This window comes from Hakea prostrata, chromosome 10, assembly GCF_041222555.1.
Source record: "Hakea prostrata isolate BN-2017 chromosome 10, UWA_Hpros_2, whole genome shotgun sequence".
Taxonomy (NCBI): Eukaryota; Viridiplantae; Streptophyta; class Magnoliopsida; order Proteales; family Proteaceae; genus Hakea; species Hakea prostrata.
In genome coordinates, this window is record NC_142609.1 from 3,998,456 (window position 1) to 4,016,716 (window position 18,261).

Consider the following 18,261-nt stretch of genomic DNA (forward strand, 5'->3'; position numbering starts at 1 on the left):
CCCAGTTTTAAATCCTTGTAGCCACTACCCTGAGGGGGGAAAAACCCTCTTTCTTCAGCAAAACACAAACCTGCCAGTATTCAACTCTCACTAGCAAGGACATTTTCTATTAATCAAGGAATTTAAAATATATAATCAAATAAAACTACATTTGTTGCTTTAGCTCTTCAAAACACTACTTCATGTGTTCATGAGTCATGACTAATGCCATAGAGCAGTATTTGTTCCTCTTGTATAATTAATGTACATATAAGCTTCCGAAGGTTTTCCTATCTGATATTATCATAATTAATCAACTCAACGGAAAATTTCAATCAATTTATATACATTCTGGTGATTGCCATGTACATTCACAAGATTCATAACTCATTATTGATGAAATGTGAACCATTTCAAAGATACTACCATTGGGGAACCATTTGAAGGTGCACTAAAGTAACTTCTCAAAAAAAACCTTGAGCCTCAACATTATCATCCATTTTGTTCTTCTATTTCTTCCTGGATCACCTTTGTTTTGTGGTGAAATCTGTTCATTAATACAGTTGAATAAACCCCCAGGAAGTCCACCTTTTGGATTCCGCAGCAACTACATTCTGAATGAGTCACTGCACAAATTAAAAGAAGACAATGAATCAAGTAACAAGATCTATATTTTAAAGATTAACTCAGGTTAGTATAGACATGCACAGTTTAGCAAATTATGTAAAGATAATATCAGAATTATTCTCACTTTTTTTATCATGGCAGTTGGACTGTCAACCTTTTTTTTCTTTTTCTTTTTCTTTTTCTCTTTCTTTCGTGTGTGCGCGAAAAAGGAGGGACAGATTAATTTTAAATGTTCCATCAGTGGAAATTCACCACAGAAACTCCATAAACCAGTCATGACCAGAATACCAGAACCTGTTTGATCCACCAAATGATAGCAATTGTTGGGCACAAGAATCAAGGAAACATAGAAAATCCACTAGATGCCAAATCTCAAGAAAAAAGGATAGGACCAAACAAGCACCAGTTAAAAAACCATCTGATTACTAGCCACGTCATATACAACACCCAAAGATTAAAAGATTATGTAGGAATACAGTAGAACCCTAACCAATGGCATAGTTTATTGGCTAATTAAAGTCAAGATGTTCATGAAATCAAGAAACTTGCATCCTAGGCTTTTACAATTTAATCTTAGGCGTAACAGATATCAGCACTCACTCCCTAAAGAGGTTAGCCCAGACTTATTTAAAACATAATTTCTCTTCATGTCCAATGGCCTGGCTTGAGATGTGTTCATAATTATTCATTTGGAACCATTGTAATATGGGTACAAGAGTCTTATTGTCTATCATGGTTTCTTAGTGTTTCCCTCTCTCAGTATCACCAACAACTGCTACCAACCCCTTCTTTCACATCCATCACCCCTCTTGTTTTTTCTTTTTCTTATCTCTTGTTCTTCCACCCATGGTTCCCATACCTTAGCATGACCTGATTCTGCAATTGCAGTTTTTGCATCTTATTTTTCTATGTTGTAAGATCATTCTTTGTTGCTCATATCTGATCAGCAACAATGTCCAAAATGTCAACTGTTAATTTAGACTTTCGAGATTCACATTAATGAGGGTAGTTTATGCATGATGTTTTTCGTTTTTTGTTTGTTATTTCCTGTTATGCTCTTTAGTTCAGTGTATATTGAATGAAGTGGGAACTCCAACAAAAGGATGTGACTTGCAAAGTTATGCATGAACTATCGCCTCTCTCCCCCTCTTGTTGTTCTTGCTCTCTTCTCTTATTCTTCACATGGTATCAGAGCTTTACACGCTGCTGTAGTTCTTCTAGCCTATTTTCTTCACTTTCCTCAAAAGATCCAATCTGTATAGAGCGATTTATCAGTATTGAGTTTTTGTGGCTTCTGTTTTTCATTTCAGGGGTGCAAGATTAGTTTATAATTCAAACTAATTAAGTATGAACTAGGTCTCTCTTTAAGTTTTTCTTGATATACAGAGCAAAGATTATGGCTGAAGCAGGAGTAGAAATCTGCAGCACCCTGTCAGGATACAGAGATTTTTCTACCAGGACTTTCTGGAAAAATTATTTTTCGTTTGTGTTTACAGAATTGATCCTTGGAGTTTATAGAGGGCTTTGATCCAATTTTTGTCAAGGTTTTCTCATCAAATCAATTTTTGTTAGGTCTTTTGAGAATCAATTCTTTTTTCTTTATGATGCAACTTCACAATGTCACAAGTAAAGGAGCATGGCTGATCTTTTTTTCGTATATCCATAGAATAAAGTAGAATATGTCACTTAAGCCTCAAGCACACACATAAACAAATTACCTTACTTTACGATTTCACAAGGAAGACCAATATGGAATAAATTACTATCCCACTTAATTTGTCAATTCATCATACATAGATATCCTAATCAATTGATTGGACGTAAAACCAACAATATTCGTACTTTGTAAACAATTTACAAATCATGCTACCATAAGCAAAATATTGAATACAATCATCAATCAATACATCAGTTTGGATATTCTCTAACAGAATAGGAAGTGAACTCGCAATAACCTAAAACCCATGACACCTGACTCAAACAAGGACTCAAGCCTAAGTGGTCAATTACAATTTACTGTTGAGAATCTTGTTCGTTACATAACAATAACCTCAGGTGATCCATTCCCAATACACAAGCATACATGTACTAGTAATAAAAATCACCATTAGCAACAATAAGGACTTCCATTACAAAAAACAACAAAATAAGCCTTTTTCCAACTAGATGGGGTTGGCTAAGGAATTCCACTGTCACAAGGAAAACATAACTTTGATGTTATACCAAAGACAGGATGTTGGGTTGTGGACCTCTACAGACTTCAGTGGATCATGACCTCATCCCACCTCTGAAGTAAGCTTATCTTGTGATACAATCCGAAGACAGCTGAGAATTTGCTATGCTCCATCCTATGAAATTGGAGCAATAGGCCATTTACCCTGGTTCAGGAACTTCATCTTTTGGGAGTTCTCCTCCACAGGAATTTTCCTCGTACTTATTCCACATTAGACCCGACACAGCTTTTGCGGTTAATGTGGTTAGACAATATATGCATGATGCCCACACACTACATCTAGAGGCAGTATATAGAATTTTAAGATAACTGAGATCCACTCTGAGGAATGGTGTTTCATTCTGTTCTCACGATCAATTACATATTCAGGCATTCTTGATGCAGATGCTAATTATCGACATGATAGAAGATCTACTTTAGAGTACTGCACCTTTGTTGGTGGCATCCTTGTTATCTGACACAACAACAAACAAACTGTAGTTGCTTGGTCCAGTGCAGAAGCTGAATTTTGGGCTGTTGCTCATGGCATTAATGAAATACTTTGGCTTCAAAGCCTGCTTTAGGATGTGTGTGTATCAGTCAAGCTACCTATTTGCCAATGCTATGACGGTAAATAAGCAATCTGTATTGCACATTCCCCAGTCTAGTACTGTCAAACAAAACATGTTGAAATTGATCACATTGTCAAGGAAAATCCAATTTTTCGGTCAGATACACAGTTAGCTGATGTTTTTATTAAGGGACCAAGGGTTAAAGTGTTCTATTCCTACCGTGGACAAGTTGGGCACACATCATATTTTATGCTTCAACTTGAGCAAGAGTATTGTACCATGGGTATAAGGGTATATTTTTGTTTTATCTACAAGTGCCGTAATCTTACCTCATAGCATTCAATTACAATAGGTGGAGTCTTAGACACAAGTTCAGTTCACCAAATTCATCAGGAAAATTGAATATGCAGTAATCACACTTAGAAATTATTCTGAATATTTTCACTCATAATTGTCAAGGCGCTGCCTATGTTGCCCAGGTATCCAGGCACCGTCGCTGGAAGGGTACCTTGGTCACCTAGTCAGTGCCTTGGTGCATATTTTTATATCTATTTGACATTTTCCTTCTTCAACACCTAGGATTGCTTAGATGCAGTCAAATATGGCTATTTACAGCAATTGGATAAGTAGTGCAGTCTTAGTCATTAATTGACCTCACTTTTTCCAGGGTGAAGTGCAACAAGGGCAAAAGATCGGATGAATTTAGGCTATTAAAATAAAATAAAATACAAGAAAAAGAGAGAAAACTCAAATAACCCAAACCCTGCCCATATGGAAACAAGTAAAAATAAAATAAAAATTTAAGACTGCAACGGAATCCTTTCACATCACAGTGAAAATTCTGTTCAATAAATTAAAAGGCTAAATGAGACCTTTGACCCAAAAAAACTCCTCATACAGTTGCATCACCATGAAAACGTCAACCAGAACAAAGACCCAGAGTACCATGATAATTTTATGACGTATGACTATGGTATCAATTTTAATAATATTGGAGCAGATTTTCCCTTCAGGTTCTGGATAATACATGTAATATATACAAGATGGAAAGAAAAACAGGCAAAGCATATTGCAGACTACATACCATACCTGTAGCTTTCCCAGCTAGTTTTTATCACCTTAAGCGCAAATCTCCAAGGAACTCAGAAAGCCTGAAATAACCGTACACTCAGTAAGAATAAAGGGTTTGAAAAGAAAAGAAGAAAGAAAGGAAAAAAAAAAAAAAAAGGACAATATCACAGATGGACCAAGTGAGAAAGGAAGCAAAAAGCAACACAAACCTTATATCTTTAGCAATTACACTGTTTCCATCTTCAGATCCAAGATGCCGCAGAACAACTTCTTCCAGACGACCATCACGATAAGCATGCTGCAACAGCAAAACAAGAATACCTTAAATAAAATAAGGGGCGGGGGGGTCAGCAGTGGTATTGATAGGAGAAGGAAATTCAGCAAAAGTTAGAAATAGTCATAACATTAATACTTCACAATGGGAAAGGACATTATGCACCATAAAAAGCTTCAGCCTTGCACAATCTTACACCTAGAGATGTGAACAGATAGGATTCAAATTGGATGGTGGCATTGCATATCCACATACAATTATACTTGGATGGATTCAGATAATATCCTACTAGTTTTCGGGCACTCAAGCAGTTTCAGATAGTTTTAAGGATAATTATTCTTTTAATACATATTCTCTCAAATGGATATTAAATCGACTGGATGAATACTCAACTAGCCATTGACATCTTTATTATTTTCTGGATGAGGTTAGCATTAAGATTAGAGAGTTTAGCATTAACACTTTCATTTACACTTTTAGCCTTAGATGTTCTTACAATTTTTGCTATTGATTTTCTTTTTTATTTAATTAAATAGAAAATCTAAATAAAATAATCAAATTATCTTAACTTTTAAAAAAGAAAAAAAAAATGTATCCAACAATTAACTTAATTGGATAATTAATTGGTTCGATAATAACCGGTCAGAGAAGGGATTACCGTCTCTGTATCTGATTAGTTAGCGGATGGATTCAGACTCAACACATACAAATGTGGATTTTGGTTCTCCATTCACATCCCTCCAATACATTTACAAATTCAAAAGCCTAGAAAGCTGTCTAACCTAACAAAAAAAAACAGTTGAACAGACAGTTATTTAATAAAAAAAGTGTCTTTTCAAGTTTCCTGGAGCTCTGAACCTTGTCTTCATCCAAGCAATTTAAAATTTCTAAATGTATTTTGAACCCATATTAAGCATATGACTTGGTGTGGAACTAGGGCAAGGAATTTATCTCAAGTATACCTCCTGTATAGAAAGAGAACATGCTTTAAATATGATGCATTTTCCAGTCCAACCAAAATTTCCTATATGAACTTGACTTTGGTCTCAAAGCAAAACCAACTTAAGATTTGTTAATACCAAATTTCATGTACATAGAAAAACCATATAAGTTGAACATGTGCTAATGTTGCCACCAAAAGATAGTCAAGAGAACTCTAATCACAACTTAAAAAAAAAAGGAATCAGAAATTTAGAAGTCTGTCTGTCCCTTTGCCACCCACCTGCCGCCTCTCACCCCCAGCCAAACAGAGAGATCAATAATTCCCACATCTCTTTAATCTCGTAGAATCACTCAAGTATATTTCAGTGAGATAAACAACAAAAGAAGTGCAATGTGATTCTTCTCATTGCTTGACGAATCATACATATCCAAACACAGCTGCATTAATAGAAAAGCCACCTTTTCTAGTGTTACAGTAGTCATATTCTACATTGTTGTCATCATCATCATCAATATTAAGTACAGTTGACCTTTATATGTGATGTAGGAGAAACCCTAGAAACTAGGTGACCTACAAAGTGGGCTACTAAACTCTTAGAATTAAACACTTATTATTGACAGATAGTAAAGAAAGGAATTTGCAGCACTTGAAATCTGATTAATCATGCATGTAAGACAGCTAAAGTAGAGAAATAAACACAATAAGTCTTACTGGTAAGCACAACTAAACAAGAATCAATAGGGAAACAAGGGGATTGGGATCTTGGCACCATAACACTAAATTGAATGCAAGGGTATTAGGAAACTTAAAGAAAAATAGAGTTGTCCTAATCAATATCAGATTTCTAACAAGGAATTCAATAATTAACAATGTAAAGGGAGTCTTAGGAAGTTTGCCAAAGAATAAATGAGAAATATTTTGGGAGAGATAATGTTACCTGCTGATCCTGGCTGCAAAATAGGGGTTAGAAAGCATCTAGGAACAGAAATAAGAGAAAGAGAATATTTTAAAGTAGTGGTTAATCCTAGGAAATGAGAAAAAAAATATTTTGAAGTAAAGGCGTATCCTAGGAAAGAGAGTAGGTGATAAGAGAAAGGGAGAGAAAGAAAAGAAACAAAGAGAAGGGAAGGGAGACTAACAAAGACAACTAGACTACCGTATAAGGGAAAGAGGGAAGAAAAAAAAACAAAGATTTTTTTTTTTCTGCAAGAAAAACAGAACGTGGGGTTTGGGGAAAAAGAAGATTTCCAGGAAAGAAACTAGGTCTTTTTTGAGAAGAAAAAAAAAGAGTAGATCTTTGTAGAGGAGAGCAAGGGGAATTTTTCTAGTGGGAAACAAGGGTGAAAGGAGGAGAGAGAGATTACCTGGAGAGAGGGAAAGTGCTGGTTCCGCCAGGAGAGTGAGAGAGAGAGAGAGAGAGAGCAACGTGAGCTCTCTTTTTTCAAATTCTTTCATTCATTCCAAAAACAAATTCCATACAAGGTTTAAATAAAAAATTTGATTCCTCACAACCCTACATGTTTAATTCCCAAAATAATCCCAACTTAAGTTGTAAATATAACCTAAACTCAAAATAATTCAAAATTGGGTCAAAATATACTCTAGGCCCAGCCCATAAAGACTCAAACATGAAATTAAAATATTTCAATACCCAACCCACTAAGACTAAGGAAAATAACATGACAAACTACCTATGAGCAGTGTTTCTCATCGAATCATAAGATCCTAGCAATCCGATAAACTCCGAACTCATCATCCATCCACATAGATGTTGTCGTGGGATGATCTCTACATCGGCGCCGCCAGTAAACTCGAAAATGCTCCCTGATGTCCTCATCAATATATTTTGGCATGTGTAAACAAAGCTTGAGTGGTTTCTATACAGCAGTATTTATTGCAAATGCATGTCAATATTTGGCTTATACGTGTGTTGGAACACAACAAACATGCCATCTATTTGAAACCATTCCCCGCAAGTTAAACTAAATTTAGTAAGATATACTTTGATACCAAAGATGTGAATGTCCAAGAGGTGTCCAACAGAGACTTGGCTAGCTCTCTTTAGCATTTGGCCGCTAGATCATACCAATCACAACTTACAAGAGACACATGCTTTTCCACAGGAAATCACTACTTACGAAAAGTAAGAAATATTCGGGAGCTATTGGACCAACTAAAAAATGGAAATAGACTACTATCAAAATGCTCTACAAAATACATAACTTTCCCTACAATTACTGCCGTTGTTCAGGTGGGGACAAGATTTTGTGTCTCAGTGGACCCAACGATCCTCAGCTCTCAGGTCAAATTTCCACCAATCTACCATGCCAAGTGGCAACACAAGGGAATGAAAATTTACCTTGGGTTACATTGGAGGGTATGCTTGCATATCAGGAAATACAACAAATATTGGTCAGAAATTTGAAATGTGCCAATTTTCATTGAAATATGACATGTAGCCAATCCACACCATTTAAAGGCAGTAAATCAGAATGGCCAGATCACTCTACCACATGGAGGAAAAAAACACAAGGTGTAGTAATCTACTTCTGGTGGAGGTCGAGCTGGAAAACATTTTATCCTCGACAAGTTCTTGAGTGGAATACCAAATAAGACTGAAATTGTTTTCATACAAGAGTTGCAATTTTAACCATGCCAAGAACAGATGAAATGCCATACAGTATGAGAGAGCTGCCAGCCACCTAAAAGACACCTAATAGGAAAGCTAACCCTATGATACCCCATCGCACTAATACACAAAAAGCCTAATTGAATTCCCCACAAGGAAAAAGTATCAGTCAACTGACCTAATTCATAGTAAGAACCAAAGTAATTATTCAGTTACATGCAAATTAAACACAACACACAACAAATAGTAAGCAGGTATTTAATTATTATGAAAACTAATAACATTAAAAGAGAAGCTACACAGAAGGATCAGATTTCGTTCATGAAAACCAACACCATGATTGCGTTCAGAGAAGCAAAATATTAAGTTGCAAACAGAAAATGCAGGAGAAGAAATAACTGCGTTCACATTTTCACATTCAACCAGTGAATCAACATACCTTGTAGAAACAACTAGTCCCAAAGGGACATGTCCCATTTCCAAAGTTGAAGTACCTACAATCGATAGAACTGCCAAAGAAAAGGTGTAAATGCACTAATCCCTAAAATCAAATTGAGAAATGACTGCAAACAGCCAAAGTTTCAAATTGTAAATATAGAGATTCTCTTTTAGAATAAAGCAAAAATACATCAGAACATGTTCTTGCATTATCAAGAAAAGATCAGACCATAATTGCCTTTAAATTGACTTGCATTCAAATAGAAAAGATCTCCCACTCTAGGTCTAAGACTTGCTAAAGCCTGAATAAGCAATGTTATCAAAGCTCATCCTGTGCAAAAATCAGGTTCAGCAATCAAGATGATAACCTGGTTGAGTTTCATCGTTTAGCATTCAGAAGCCAATACATAATCGCAATGGTTCACTTTCTGTAGTTATTTAGTAGTTTGTTAAACTAAATGTGTTTCTTCTTCTCCAGCATAGTCTTTAGTACTCAAATGTCCTATGGCTGTTAATAAGTCACCTCCTAGGCACCAACTAGTCAACAACTTGGAGGCCTAGACACCCAAGCACTGGAGTTGCCATGTCTAAACCTTGTACAGAGGCATTCCATAAACTATTTACAAATGGTCCGATTACAATGACAACTCAACAAAATATTCCGAAAATCTCTCCAGACATCAATGCTCCTAATGACACCAATGACGAACTCATTTGATCTAGGGGCTCAGGATTTGTTAGACAGCACAACTGCATAAACATTGAAAGAAGTTAACGTCAACCTAAACATATTCAGGTTTTGGTGGACATAGTCCACAAGCAAGTTTCCAGGGTCTTTTGCACCTCATAATGGTTCTTTACGACCCTGCTGTTCCGCAGTTCCAAAAAGCGTAACAGATTTTGTGGCTGTGATTCTTCTGACACAGAATCTTACTCTTAATGAAGTAAAAAAGTAAGCCGACAGGATACAACAAAACAAACAAGATGCATGAGCAAGGGGAAAGAGGGGAAGGCCTGAGCCAACATCTCCATCTTTCCGAGAAGACCATTCTCTCAAGAGAATAATTAAGAGACACCAACTATAAGCCATTGTACTTTACATAAAACCTCCAACCCAAATCCTATCTCTCCCCTTGATGATTTCTTTACACAAACCCAAAACTACCCCATCCCTCCCGCATGCCTGGGAATAAATGCAACGAAAGATCCATTGTTCTCAACATAAGAAACACCGTAAAGTAGTAGGTCAACTAATTAACCTTAAAATTTTGGGTTGAATTTCTGACTTTTCCCTGTCCTCTCCTCTCCTGGAGACAGGCCACTACATGGCCTGCATGGGGGTGGAGGGCAGGGGAGGAGGTTTGCAGTCTATAGAACTGTAAATTATCCCACTTTAGGGTGCAGGAAAAAGCAAACAAAATATTCTACTCTAAAAAAATATATATAATATTAATAATAATAATAATACTGAAATAAACCTCATGTTACCTGAGTTTTGCTTTGTAGCTGTCAATGATCTCCGCCTTTTCTTCATTTGTAGAATACCAAATCACACTTGGAATAACAAAGTATGACAGCTTGCGACATATTGGGCAGGCCCTCAGTGCCGAATTAACATCCACACCAGAGGCCGAGGAACTGCTACGCCAATTTCTGATACAGGATACACAAAAGGGATGATCACAGTCTGATAGCAACCCAAACTTCCGTTCAGCAGCAGTAGGCTTTGAAAGCACACGATCTAAACACACACTGCACTCTATTTCTTGACTACGTTTCAATGCCTCAAGGTGTTTTTTATTTCTTTCACATGTTTTTATATGCTCGTCTCTTTCATCAGGCCTATATGGATGCAAGCAGTGTTTTCCACAGGTGGAACACAAGTCTCCATGGATATGAGGGCATCTCTCCCCACGGGGACAAGTACCCGCAGCAGCAAAGGAACACATTGGCTGGTCTGCAGGTTGAGTGATTGTGGAGTCCCCATAGTTCTCATCATCAGATAAATTATCAAATCCAGTGTCACAACTCCGAGCTGATCCGATGGGAGGAAAGAAAGATCTACTCGAAGCTGAAAGCTCTAGAGGAACACTAAGGACATCCGTAGTATCTCGGCTCCAAGCAGTTCTGGAAGGATGGATCACTTGAACAGAATCTGAAGCTTGTTTCTGGTGAGAATCTGTTGATGACGATGAAACAGGATTCTGCGGACGAGAAACTTTAACATGATCATACCTGCATCGACTACCATAAGAGCAAACTCCTCTCTGATAGAAGGTGCATATCTGTGATGATAAACCAGTAAAATCAGCAAGCATGAACACCACGCACCAGGAAAGAAAAAAGAAAATTGCCATCAAAAGAAAGAAATGAGTACATTATTTGGTTGATCCTTCCAGTCATGAGAAAACTCACAATTCTCCCCTTTCAAACATGCTCCATGTGTAAAGAACTTGCAAAGAATCCTTAAGGCATCAAATATATAAAGAAATAGTGTAAACATGTCATCAAAAATACCGAGGTAGACCGAAAAGAAACGAACTTCAAACTACGAAAGTGTAAATCAGATACACTGAAAATTTGTTACAAGATAAGCACAAGGAAAATACCAAGATCTAATTGATAAGAAAATTTATTACTAAAAGCAAGTTTAAGATTTCTTTGCTTTTTTTATCACTTCCTATTACCTCCTATTTCCACGTTATTGTTAAAGCAATTTCCTAGTTTTCCAATCCAGCTCAGCAGTCATACACGAGAAGTGATGCTGGTATACTTTAGGAAGTTTAATTATATTCTTTGGGAACCAATTGCATTAAATAATTTTTGGGATCTTAACTAATTGATGCACAACTACAACAAATTTAAAACATGTTTAGCTTGTAACAAAATTTCATAGGTAGTGAATCTGAAAAATTCCCCAGAAATAATTAGGCCATGCAAGGATCAGTGGTAGAGAAGATTGGAACATTAGTAAATCTGATCAAAAGAAAGTAGAAAATATTTTAGTACTTTACTTCAATAAAGGCTACTGAAGCACAAATTTTACAAGCCTGGCTTTGGAATGATTCAAGGACAAGTATGCAGTTAACGTGTTCATTTTTCAAGTGAACCATACCATCTGTTTATTACACAAAGGACTAATTCTGACGATGAACTGGAAACATATTCTAAGGCTGTTGCATATTATTGTCCAAGAAGAAGCCGCCATGGTTTGTTTTGCAGCCCAGATGGGCTTCTATCCATATCTAGAAGCAGTGGACTGGAAATCACTCATTGCAATAGAGAAACAAATGCTGTGGTTATTTTTCGGTGAAATCAGCGGCAAGGGATCAATTGTCCACTCCAATTCAATCTTGGCTGGTAGAGATTGCTCAAGAGAGAGAAATGATGCAATGCGTCGACCTCGGCTTAGATTCTCTGACTAGGTCAATGCAGCTCAGTGCTTGTGGGCAAATTGGTTTCATATATGTATCCCTACTGTACATTTTATTTTATCTTTTAATACAAATAATCTTTTACCTTTAAAAAAAAACCACCATATCCAACTCCCACCCACCAAAGCCGCCAATTATTTTGAAAAAGAATCTCATATTAGTATTTAACAAGAAGTAGAAGAGGAAGTAAGGAAATTAAAAGGCACAAATAAATCCTCAAATTTTTGGAAGACTACATGGAGATGAAAATGTATCATCTGGAAAGAAATGAAAACACAGATTGAGAGTTCTTTTCTTCTCTGCACCTCAAGGCCTTTTTCCCAACTAAATGGGTTTCCCAAAAGATACTCTTATTCTTTTTTCTTTTTGGCCCATTCAGCCATTCTTCTTTTCTCCAAAAACAATCTAAATATTCGTCAGACACCCATCAATCTATCTGATTCGATTAATCTAGTGCACAAACTCAAATTTACAATAGACAATGGCATCATTAAAATTAACAAGAAAGATCGCTCCACCTGTGAGTAGAAATCGAAGGTAACAACAAGACAACGTCATTTAGCAGAGCACTGCCAGTTTCTTTTAAACAGCTCCATCAATAGCAATAATAAGCAAAGTTTCGGCTGAACAAACATACTTGGAGCGTAAAACAAAAAATAAAGATCGAAATCTTACCCCTTCGACATGGCAAAGTTTAGTTAAATCCTGAGTTCAAACGTTCCCCAATCAACCTGAAATACAACGGAAATACTAGGTGAAACAAAAGGGAACACAATTCATAGATAAGCTTAGGCTTACAAAGCAGCGAACACAAACCTCTTGCATCTTCTGAATTTGTAGGGTTTTTGGTGGATCTCTATATAACACCAGATTATCCGCGACAGTCTATCTCTTAAAATCACGCATGGAACATTCATGGTGGATGGTAATTTCGTGATTAAGAGGAAAATCAGGGTCGTAGATCTCTCAACAACCATGCGTTCCCCTCAGCCGTTGGCGGTGTACGGGCCCGTCATGTGTTTTTGGACAAGCACTCGCGGACTCGGTTGTGCAGACTGCAGAGTCAGGAGTCAAACCCAAACCGTCTGGTTTTGTCAAATTTGAATCGAATCGAAATCAATAAAAACGAACTGAAGGCGGTCCGGTCAGACCGATTTAATATCCCTCTCTGATGTAGAATTACCAAAACAATTCTATTTATAATTTTTTTAGGAAAAAAATTTTAAGATACCCAAAATAAATAAATAAAAAACACAAATACCTCAAATTCTCATAAACATCCCGAAATGTCTTTTAAATTTGTATAACGGTACACTATTAATAAATTTTGTTAAGTCATGATCAAATAATTTCATAATTTCTAAATTACCCTTAATGTCTTATGAATTTTTTAGTAATGCCCTTAATCCCTTGTCTTTAATTTTTTGTGACTTGAGACAATTGGCATTTTGAGCTCTATTGGTCAAGACTTAGGCTATGTTTGTTTGTAAAGGTGAGGTGGAAAAAAAGGGATGGAAAAAAATATGTGGGTCCCATGTATAGTAGGGTGAGAGAGAAAGAAAGGAAATTAAAGGATTTTGTAAAAAAGTGATATTGGTGAGTCCTATTTTTTATTTTTTCCAACTTTTTCACAAAGTCTCACCAAATATGTGGGTTTTAAAATGGCTTGGGGTGGGAAAGTTGAGCTACCACATCACCAGACAAGTTTTATTGATTTATAGTCTCCCACTTTCCCACCCCAAGCAACTAAACAATCTATCACTTTTGGATTTAAGGGAAAAATAAGAAATTTACACTTTTTTCAATAATTTTTCCACCCCACCTTTATTCGAGCAAACAAACGCAGCCTTAGGAATTGTTGGAGTGACAGTACTAATTCAACTTAGAGATATTCTCTATGGAGGAGAAGATGAAATAGCCATTTTATCTTTATTATAGTCATTGAATATTCAGCCAAACGAAAAAGGGAGACCAGTCTTTCAAGTAAATATGATATCAAACTACAATAACATTGTGAAGAACCTTTTGGGTAAAAAACTATGGATTGATTAGGTAATAGTCGTTTGATCGAGATAAAGATTATATTGGCCTTTCATTTGTTTTGATAAGAGGGTATATTGGTATTTTCGAGTTATAATATATATAGAATACGATATAGTTGTAATTTCTACTTTTAGTACACAATTATGGCTAAGGATGCCCCTATTTTAATCTGAGGATAGGTTGGACAAATTGTGTACTACTCATATGCGACAATAACTTGGTTCCTAATACCCTGACTCAAGGGCATTGTCTTTGACAAGCAAGATGCTTTAGACTCTATCATTTCCATGGCTGCAATGTTGTCAATTTTAATGCAACCTTGAGTTTAGTTGTTCTTGGATTATCCATTGGTCGAATTCCCAGCAGTAGAAGCAAGAGAGCTGGCAGTATACATAGAAACGTAGGGCAGGGCATTATTGGCAAAGTGATTCTTAGTTTGTCAAAGTAAGTGTAGGTAATACTCCATACATTATTCAAATCTATAATTGATAGGAGAAAGATCCTTACCTGGATTCGCTTTCTTAAATATGAGGTATATACAACGGAAGTAAATTTGGATCCACGTTCTCTCGTTTCACCACCAAAGTTCTACCAGGGTGATTCTACAATCACTAGTAAAGAGAATTATTTCCACAACCCAAATGCCGTGTGAAATGATAAAATAGTGATCTAAAGTAAAGGAAGTAAACCTCCAATGAATTTCTCCTTCCTGTGTTTCTTGGAGAAAGGGAGAGAGATGGGAGCCGTCATTTCTGAAAAACTTACGTAATGCAATCACTTACTCTCAAATAATGCGGTGATTACAAATATATAACCGCCCTAAAAACGATTTTTCAGATTTGCCCTTGGACATTTAATTTAGTAATTATATTATTAAATTCCAATAGTAAGTTAAGTATATATTCTAGAATTTCTTTTTGAGTCTCTCGTTATACGTGTGGTGGCCTTTTTTCTTCCATTTACCATCGATAAAATTCACCTTCTTACACGACTAAGGATATATTTGTCTTTCCTTTTAATATTTACTATTCTAGTGGAAAATGGTGCAACTATCAATTTAACATACTTGTGAGTAGACCTATAAACGGATCGGATTCGGCTTATATATACTAGGTTCCGAATTTGAACCCGATTAGCAAACCATTATTAGAATCCAGCAGAAATTTAGAGAAGGCAGCCGAATTCGAATCTGAAATTTTTTTGAATATCTAATTATTAATTGGTAATTGTCCTTTTTTTATTTTCGACTACATGTTTCTGAATTCGATTATTAGCTCATTTTTTTAGAGAAAAATGTTTAATACTTTATTCTAACCGGATAATTTTGAATTTTTGAATACTGGTTTTCAAATTTAATTATCATTTATTTTCAAAGAAAAATAATGAATAAAGAGGTTCTTAAATATGAATACAAATTTGAAGACGGTTTCGGTTATCATGTACAAGTGTATTTGTGACTTTTTTTTTTTTAGTGAACCAATATTCATTTCAAAGAACAGGAAAATGACAAGGTGTCAGAGTTACAAAAATTCAACAACTAAGTAGTGGAATTTAGCCAGTTAGTCTTCTCTGTTAAGACAAGTGTCTTTCCAACTAGAAAATGAGCAACACTGTTGCATCCTCTAGGAACAAAGTGAAAACTAGAATCCATAAAATAAGAAGAAAGGTGGATGATATGCACTACAATATTCAAAATATCGAGAGTCTACTTGTGATTTGTGAGGGTGTTTTTGTTTTTTCCTTATTTTTTCTTTTTGAAAAATTTTGATTTATTATTTATTTAAAAGCATATGGATAAGGCAAAATCTTTGCTTCCATCCTCACACACGAACAGAGCAAACCCGGAGACAACATATGAAAGACGAGAGAAGCGCGGAGGAGGAGAAAATCCCATCCACGCATTCATATAAGAGAGAGACCAATGGCTTCCGTCTTCTCTCCCTCACCGATCCTCTCTTCCTCTTCTCCACGACCCTCTTCGACTCCAAACCCTCCTAAACCCCAATTCTTCTTCCAAACCTCAACCAAGACATCTTCGACTGTCATTACAGTGAAACCAACTGCCACAGCCACAGTTGCTGCAGCAGCTGCCGCCGCCCTAATCCTATCAACCACTCCTCCCTCATTTGCAGACACCTCGACATTCTATAATGTCTACTACGGCACCGCCGCTAGCGCCGCCAACTATGGTGGTTACGGCGGCAATTCGAGCAAAAAGGATTCAGCAGAGTACGTCTACGATGTCCCGGACGGGTGGAAAGAACGCCTCGTTTCCAAGGTGGAGAAGGGCACTAATGGCACAGATAGCGAATTCTACAACCCAAAGAAGAAATCCGAGAGAGAGTACCTAACGTACCTGTCTGGGTTCAGGCAGCTTGCACCCATGGATGTAGTCTTGAACAATTTAGCCTTATCGGATGTGGAGTTGCAGGATCTGATCTCCTCTGCTGACAACATCAACTCTAAAGAAAGGAAGGATGACAAGGGGCAGGTTTACTATGTTTATGAGATTGATGGATTGAGTGCACATAGATTGATATCTGTGACCTGCGCCAATAACAAGCTCTATGCACACTTTGTCAATGCTCCTACACCAGAATGGAACAGGGACCAGGAGACTTTGAAGCACATCCATGAATCATTCAAAACGGTTGGATCGTTTTAGATGTTATGTAACAATGTTGCCGTTTGATATGAGGCAGGTTCAACTTTTATTGTATAAATGCAAATACATTTTTGTTGATTTGTCTTTGTGGCTATATTTATATGTCTAGTTATCCAGTAAATGAAATTTTGACGTTGGTCCTGATTTTGTTTGTTGCTGAAACGAAATATCTTAATGCTTTTGATTTTGGAGGTTTCAATCAGAATCATGTGACTGTTTGAGTGAGTCTAATGATCAAATATGATTAATGTGCCTGAAATATCTTCTTTTGAATGGGACAAGTTGAAGGGACAAGTTGAATGTCTAGAGAATATGGTCTGTAGTTTATAGATGGCATCGAGTTAACTGACTATTGTTTTTTATATCCCAAGGATGACTCCAATTTATACCTTATAAACTAACTTGAACTGAATTAACCCATTAGAAAACAAAATAGATGCCTGTGCGCTCTAATGAAGTATCCTCTTTAATGTCGTGGAAGCTTACAGCATCGAATGAGTTATTGAGTATTTTGATGATATATGGCATCTTGTGCTCCAAATTTTATCTGTTGTCTTTGAATTTCAATAATTATTCACTTTGACATGGGCACTCTGCTGGCTAGGAAATCAAGGGATCACAGATATATGCTTGCTGAACTGGCAGGGGAAAGTAGTAGGGTTTATTGAATGAGAGATTCCCTCATTGATAATGTTCTGCTTTTTGGTCAGTTAGATATCTGATTACGGAGTGTGAGTGTGTGACTGCTGAACTCACAGCTTCAAAGCTTGATAAGTAATATTCTTGCAAGGTAAATCCTTCCTGGGAAAAGTTGTTAGGCCAATGGAATAGATATCCTCTCACTGAGAATCTTCTGTCTTTAGGCCAGTCGGATCTCTGCTTGGATAGTGGGATCTTACATGGTCTCAAATGCTTCCAGGCCTTTTATCTCTAGCAGACAGCACTGCCGTTCACAGAGGCTGTTCACTTTCCCCGCTTTTCCTGTGATCTTCTTTAGAACTACCTTGGTCATCCAAAGTTGGGTTATCTTATAATTCTAAGACAAGATTCAGATTTCGAATTTGAAACTCAAAAACATAAGATCATCTTATCAGTCAGGAGAATAGTTAGACAGGAAATCTCTGTCCTGTGCTAATCTTTCCTGTTATTATCAAGATGTTTTGGGAATTGTAATTATCAGAATAGACCAATTTCGAATTCAAATGCAAAATATGGAAATTTTATGGGTTGATTTCTCTTAGCAATTGATTCTGGAATTAGACAATTTCTCCTTTCCATGGTACCATACTTTCCTGCTTCAATGGTTCTCTCAGTGTTTGGGAAAGTTGTTGTTATTAAAACTGACTGAGATTTTAAATTCACAAACAGACAATG

General features: G+C 36.5%; 2 protein-coding genes across 5 annotated transcripts; one reads left to right on the forward strand and one right to left on the reverse strand.

Annotated features, from left to right (window-relative positions):
• Positions 1 to 49: 49 nt before the first annotated feature.
• On the reverse strand, positions 50 to 13,218 carry LOC149001575 (E3 ubiquitin-protein ligase makorin-like). 4 transcript variants are annotated; one of them, XR_016170124.1, is made up of 9 exons: positions 12,996 to 13,218; positions 12,855 to 12,910; positions 11,123 to 11,210; positions 10,234 to 11,030; positions 8,747 to 8,816; positions 4,671 to 4,759; positions 4,480 to 4,541; positions 731 to 3,488; positions 50 to 605 (listed from the first exon to the last, which is right to left on the reverse strand). XR_016170124.1 is itself a non-coding variant. In XM_089136309.1 (8 exons), exons 2-7 carry the CDS (start codon positions 12,863 to 12,865, stop codon positions 4,505 to 4,507), a joined length of 1,092 nt encoding a protein of 363 aa, XP_088992435.1. In that variant the 5' UTR covers positions 12,866 to 12,910; positions 12,996 to 13,218; the 3' UTR covers positions 50 to 605; positions 4,480 to 4,504. The 4 variants fall into 4 exon arrangements, 3 of the variants coding, with proteins under 3 accessions (XP_088992435.1, XP_088992436.1, XP_088992437.1); XM_089136309.1 differs by lacking the exon at positions 731 to 3,488; XM_089136310.1 differs by lacking the exon at positions 731 to 3,488 and having other exon boundaries at positions 4,475 to 4,541.
• Positions 13,219 to 16,049: 2,831 nt separating this feature from the next.
• Positions 16,050 to 17,314, forward strand: LOC149001576 (thylakoid lumenal protein (Mog1/PsbP/DUF1795-like photosystem II reaction center PsbP family protein)). Its single transcript, XM_089138998.1, has one exon. The coding sequence runs from the start codon at positions 16,144 to 16,146 to the stop codon at positions 16,885 to 16,887; it is 744 nt and encodes a 247-aa protein (XP_088995124.1). The 5' UTR covers positions 16,050 to 16,143; the 3' UTR covers positions 16,888 to 17,314.
• Positions 17,315 to 18,261: the final 947 nt, after the last annotated feature.

What these genes read in the sequence shown, in the direction of transcription:
- LOC149001575 (XM_089136309.1), bottom strand. An exon ending in GGAAGGATCAACCAAATAAT is followed by an intron (nt 11,031 to 11,122) that starts GTACTCATTTCT and finishes TTATCATCACAG; the next exon opens with ATATGCACCTTCTATCAGAG. An exon ending in GTAATTGCTAAAGATATAAG is followed by an intron (nt 4,542 to 4,670) that starts GTTTGTGTTGCT and finishes CGGTTATTTCAG; the next exon opens with GCTTTCTGAGTTCCTTGGAG.
- LOC149001576 (XM_089138998.1), top strand. Translation starts at nt 16,144, where the DNA reads ATGGCTTCCGTCTTCTCTCCCTCACCGATCCTCTCTTCCTCTTCTCCA.